Source organism: Phaseolus vulgaris, chromosome 2 (genome assembly GCF_000499845.2).
Source record: "Phaseolus vulgaris cultivar G19833 chromosome 2, P. vulgaris v2.0, whole genome shotgun sequence".
Lineage (NCBI taxonomy): Eukaryota > Viridiplantae > Streptophyta > Magnoliopsida > Fabales > Fabaceae > Phaseolus > Phaseolus vulgaris.
Genome location: NC_023758.2, coordinates 7,835,472 through 7,841,474, shown reverse-complemented (window position 1 = coordinate 7,841,474; position 6,003 = coordinate 7,835,472). Strand labels below are relative to the sequence as shown.

General features: G+C 32.0%; 1 protein-coding gene across 2 annotated transcripts; it reads left to right on the top strand.

The window, feature by feature from the left end:
- Nucleotides 1–234: 234 nt before the first annotated feature.
- Nucleotides 235–4,805, top strand: LOC137810563 (ATP-citrate synthase alpha chain protein 1). Of its 2 annotated transcripts, none has more exons than XM_068611907.1 (13): nt 235–527; nt 1,011–1,119; nt 1,542–1,718; nt 1,829–1,990; nt 2,100–2,180; nt 2,321–2,372; nt 2,499–2,613; nt 2,754–2,835; nt 3,589–3,684; nt 3,776–3,877; nt 4,069–4,185; nt 4,280–4,396; nt 4,511–4,805. In XM_068611907.1, exons 2-13 carry the CDS (start codon nt 1,021–1,023, stop codon nt 4,580–4,582), a joined length of 1,272 nt encoding a protein of 423 aa, XP_068468008.1. In that variant the 5' UTR covers nt 235–527; nt 1,011–1,020; the 3' UTR covers nt 4,583–4,805. The 2 variants fall into 2 exon arrangements, with proteins under 2 accessions (XP_068468008.1, XP_068468006.1); XM_068611905.1 differs by having other exon boundaries at nt 416–764.
- Nucleotides 4,806–6,003: the final 1,198 nt, after the last annotated feature.

Here is a 6,003-nt window from a genome sequence, read left to right as displayed (position 1 = left end):
TTTGACATGATGTCCCCACCCCAACAAAACTATACTCAGCTCCATGCATAAAAGATCTATTTGTCTAAAAAAAAACAAAGAATAGATATTTCTCAATGAGAACATGTTTGATTGTGAACTTATATATCACAATATTTTATTAAAATAAATAAATTTCACTTTAATAATGCACATAGAAAGATTCTTAGTATACTATGCTGTAAGAAAACATCTTTTTACAAAAAATTAAAAGATATCATTCTTAAAAATATATTTTTTCTTTCTTCCTTTTTTTTCAATCATATTCAGTAGAACCTTCACAAATTTGAAAGAAAAATAAGAGAAAAAAAATATTTTTTTACAAATTAAAATTACTTCAATTAATTTATATTTCTAGAATCAAAACACATAAATTAATTTGGTTTTTTTTTTCTGTCTTGTTATCTATTGTAGGAAACAAAGTTGGAAATACATACATTGGATGTGTGTAGGGAAGTAGTTGAATGAAAACTGAAGCTAAGACTTTGGTCGAAAGGAAGGAGTAGTAGGTGGGTAACCCTTCATGTGTATGCCTTCTTCTTGCCTAATTCCTCTTCATCCTCACACTTCACCAACCCAACCACCCTATCATTTTCTTTTCACCATTTCTTTCTTCTCCAACACAAATTCAATTATATTAAATTAATCAAATTCTGCACTATATATACACCCATCACAAACTCTCCACATTCGTTCACTTCTTTGTTAGATCTAACCACTCACAACGCCCTTTTCCTCATCTAACGGTAATTCCCAGCATTTCTTCTCCCTCATCCCTTCTTTCATGTTCCCGTACAATGTTCTCAGCCTTAAAGCTTCGATTTTGATGTGAATTTTGAGCCCCCTGAAGCGAATTTGAGATGGGGTCTTTCTGATTTTTATTCTGATGGGATTTGGTGTTTAAATTTGTTGCATGTGTGGTTGTGGTTCTTCAGATCTGTTTTGACTTTTGATGAATCATTGATAATTGGGTTGTTTTGTTCATGAAATAGAGTAAGAAAAATGGCGCGCAAGAAGATCAGAGAGTACGACTCCAAGAGGTTGTTGAAAGAGCACTTTAAGAGACTCTCTGGCAAGGATTTGCCAATCAAGTCTGCACAAGTGAGTAATCTTATAATTGGAAGGAAATATAAACATTGATGTGTTTATTATGCATAAGATCTATGATCTATCAACTAAAATTAGTTCAACACACTCTTAAGTTCAGTTATGCTTGAATAAGATCATTTATATTGTCAACCATCTAGAAATAGAGTGTCTCTGACTTTAATTTTTTTTGTACTGTCAATGTTAAATAATTTCATTTATATTGTCAACCATCTAAAATCATCTCAAGTGTGACTTTAGTAGTTATTGTAAATGTCAATAGATTTGTCAAATTGGAGGACAGTGGAAAAATCATTACAATGTTAGTGCATTCTAATTAAATTTATACTCCTTTACCATTCTGTATGTGGCTCATGTAGCATGGTGAATATAAAACTTGAGTAATGATTAATGAATTTGTTTCTATCTGTCTCAAGATTGATGCATCAACTGATTTCACTGAGCTACAAGAGAAGGAACCTTGGCTTTCATCTTCTAAATTGGTTGTGAAACCTGACATGTTATTTGGAAAGCGTGGCAAAAGTGGTTTGGTTGCTTTGAATTTGGATTTTGCACAGGTTGTCTCATTTGTGAAAGAGCGTCTTGGAAAAGAGGTGCTTTACTCTTGGGATTTTTCCTCTTTATTTTGCAGTTATTTTGCCATTGTTCTGCGAGATTCCCTTTCAACCTTGATTTATTTAGTCATGTTTTCTATAATATATAGGTTGAGATGAGTGGATGCAAAGGACCCATAACAACTTTCATTGTTGAACCTTTCATCCCACACGATGAAGAGTTTTACCTTAACATAGTCTCTGAGAGACTCGGCAACAGCATAAGCTTTTCTGAATGTGGAGGAATTGAAATTGAAGATAACTGGGATAAGGTACTGCACTACTACAATGCATATCTTTCACATTTCATGTTAAATACTCTATATTTTGTGCTGTAAATTTTTCCCTTGTTTAAGTTACTATGGCTTATTCATATTTCAGGTTAAGACTATATTCATTCCAACTGGAGTGTCTATTACATCAGAAATTGTTGCCCCACTTGTTGCAACCCTTCCCTTGGAGGTAAATTCAAATAAATTACTAATTTGTTCTATGAACAGATTAACTTTCGACTCTTTACCATACTTGGTTTATTCATCTTACTTTGATTTTTGATGTAAACCAATCCAACAATGTGATTGAATCCTATACTTTTCCTACAGATCAAGGGAGAAATTGAGGAATTTCTTAAAGTGGTTTTCATGCTGTTTCAAGGTATACAAAATATATCTACCAAGTTATCAAAATAGAATAGTAATCAACTTTATTAAAAGTTACATTTAAATTGTACCATTTTCTTTTATTTTATGTATTTATTTATTTGCTTATCATTTGTGCTAGATCTGGATTTCACTTTCTTAGAGTTGAATCCTTTCACATTGGTTGATGGAAAGCCTTATCCTTTGGATATGAGAGGCGAGCTAGATGACACTGCTGCTTTCAAGAACTTCAAGAAGTGGGTTCATTTTCTTACGTCTAATAAATGCCAAGTGTTATTTTCAAGGATAGAATACTATATTTCTATTTCCTAATGTAAAATTGATGTATATTTTGCTGTAAATATTTTTAAATTAACATATGTGATTGAATTTGTAGATGGGGAGACATTGAATTTCCACTGCCATTTGGAAGGGTTATGAGTGCCACCGAGTCTTTCATTCATGGATTAGATGAAAAGGTACATAAATATTACCCCGCATGTACAATCTTATTCAATCAAGTTAAACATAACATGTGCATCTGCGTTTTGCGTGGCTGTCTGTGTACACTGTACATACTTTTTTTTCCTTCTTACTAAATGTGAAAGTTATAATTCTGTAGCTGGGTAATGAACCTGTTAGATGAAAAGGGCCACCCACGATTGAATCTTTATTCATGGATTTGATGAAGAGATGCATAAATTTTTTAGCTGCATTTACAACCTTGTTCAATTTAGTTAAAATTGTGTCCGCAAGATTTGTTTGTTTGTGTGTGTACACAGTACATACTAATTTTTCCTTTGTTAAAAACTATTACAATTTCAATATTCTGAAATCTGGCCAGAGGATATAGGGAAGTAAAAATGGTTTAGGTCTCTTGGGGGGGCGGCAGGAATGAACTTATAGGTGCAGCATATTTGAACTTATGAAAATAACTTATAAGTCATATAAGCTCTTTTTAGCTTATATCAAAATAAGCTCTTCACAATTTCAACAATTTTTGCGGTCAAGTTTAATATAAGCTATCATGTAATAAAAGGTTATTATAAAATATAAGCTTAATTAAGCTATTTACCCAAATGCACCGAAACATTTATGGTTATCAGTATCACCTGGTCTTAATACCCATACACATACTCCTCTAACAGAATAATGTATTGATAAATGCAATAATACTATTGCTTATAGTTGTTATTCTGGTAGTTAATTTGCTTGCTTATTTAATCTTGCAGACAAGTGCATCTTTAAAATTCACTGTGTTGAACCCTAAGGGACGAATTTGGACAATGGTAGCTGGGGGAGGTGCCAGTGTCATCTATGCTGATACGGTGTGTTTCTCTATATTGAAACTAAATTCATGGCAAATATCCATATTTTGTAGCATTAAGTGGCATCTTATGTCATACAATATTAACACAGGTTGGAGATCTTGGCTTTGCATCTGAGCTTGGAAACTATGCTGAATACAGTGGTGCACCCAAAGAAGACGAAGTCTTACAATATGCCAGAGTTGTAATTGATGTAATTAACCTATATCCCTGTTTTATCATTGGTCTACATATTGATTTGATGATTTAAAATTCGTGCTTACAAGACAAGACAATTCTTGTTTGAAGTGTCTCATCATATATTAGCCTATGATTTGCATAGTAACTTTGAACCAGATACCACAGACATGTTGCATCTATTATAATCACCTTTTTTCTCTACAGTGTGCAACTGCAAACCCTGATGGCCAAAAGAGAGCTCTTGTGATAGGAGGAGGCATAGCCAACTTTACTGATGTTGCTGCTACATTTAGTGGTATAATTCGGGCACTGAGGGAGAAGGTAAGCCTTTGATTATGGAGCTTGGTTCAGATATATTACGATAATCTTCTTGTAGTAGGTAGGGTGAATTGAATGTTGAGTTATTGCTATTCAGGAGTCAAAATTGAAAGCAGCAAGGATGAACATTTATGTGAGGAGAGGAGGGCCCAACTACCAGAAGGGTCTAACTTTAATGCGAGCACTTGGAGAGGAGATTGGCATCCCCATTGAGGTAACATAATTCATGTCTCTATTATTGATATCGTACTGAACAACCAATTTATGTTGTTAGGAAAACTTGGCTTGAGGGAAGTCTAATGTTCTTGGTCATCTATCTTTCCTACAGATTTATGGACCTGAAGCCACAATGACTGGTATATGCAAAGAGGCAATACAATTCATTACTGCTTCTGCTTAAGGTCGACACCACCTTCATCCATAATATTTTTCATGGCAAGTGTGAAGTGAACTTGATTCTTAATTTCCATCCTTATTCCGAAATTGGGAATTTTGATTAGAGCATATGTTTATGAATTCAAGCCATCCAAGAAAAGTGACCATGAATATTGTCATATTGTTTTTTGTAGAATTGATGGCATGACAAATAATAAATAGTATTTCGTTACCATATTTAGTTTTAACTTCCAAGAGTGTTCACATCTTCACACTTTCAACTATTATCTAGTATGTCAATTTTTTCATCATACCAACAACATTTGGTTCATCCATTCCAGGGTGAGTACCTAACCACTACCTGTCCTAGTTCCAACTTCCAACCAATCTTGGTCTTCTCATAATCCAATATTCCAAATAACATTATCTAATTTGGTGACTTTGATCAGTTAGGTATTAGTTGGATTTCGGTCTTAGTGTATATTCCTATATCATCTAACTCTAACCATATTTTATGCTAATAAATACGACTAACTTTTTTTTCATTTGCTCATCTGATGTCTTTTTTAAGATAAATTTTTCTTCTTTTTAATTCTATTTTTACATTTTAAACTATATAAAATTTCTGATCCAATTTCAATAACATTATCATTTTAAAGGTGCCAGACCTTATTAGTACCTTGTTCTCTCTCTGTATCTCTAGTTTACTTACTGCATTTTTTTTAACACTTTAAAAACACTGCATGATTACGAACACATTTATTACCACCAGACTAACACTATAGTATTGATGTATATGCATGTGAAACATTATAGTTCAAGAATGAAATTTCCAAAACTCTAATTACTTGCTTCAGATATGCTTCCATTATACAATAAACTAATAATACAGATTCAATTGGTACAAATAATGATGGGATCAATGAGTTTAAAATTAGTTTTAGTTTTAAACTGAAATTTTATGTTCAATTATGGGATCAATGAGGTAAAGAAGTAAATACAGAATTTAATTTAATAAATATTATTTTTTAAATTTTTTTGAAATATTTGTTAAGAACTAGTCTTACTTTTTTTGTAAGATTTTTTTTTCTAAAGGAACCGATGAAGAGATACCAGATGTTTTCAAAAAATTAAAAAGGTCCCTCAATTATAATTTATGGTGATATTAGTCTCTCAATAAATTTTACTCAGTTTATAATAAAGTCCCTTTTTTTTAATTTTCCTCTCTATAAAAAGCCTTTAATCCTGTTTTTTTTCACTCAAATATTTAGAGCTTTTGGATGACTTTGAGATTGAATTTTTTTTATTTGAAAGGTTTAGAAATACAAAAATTGATCAAATCTTAAAGACTTTTTTATAGTGTTAGGTTATGATTTTAAAGATGGTCTTTTAAAATAATTTAAATTTGGTTAAACATTAATTTTCATTGGTGGATTTTGAATGAAT

Coding starts and splice junctions, on each gene's coding strand:
- LOC137810563 (XM_068611907.1), top strand. CDS start 1,021: ATGGCGCGCAAGAAGATCAGAGAGTACGACTCCAAGAGGTTGTTGAAA. Junction 2,614..2,753: donor GCTTTCAAGAACTTCAAGAA/GTGGGTTCATTT, acceptor TTGAATTTGTAG/ATGGGGAGACATTGAATTTC. Junction 3,878..4,068: donor ATGCCAGAGTTGTAATTGAT/GTAATTAACCTA, acceptor TTTTCTCTACAG/TGTGCAACTGCAAACCCTGA.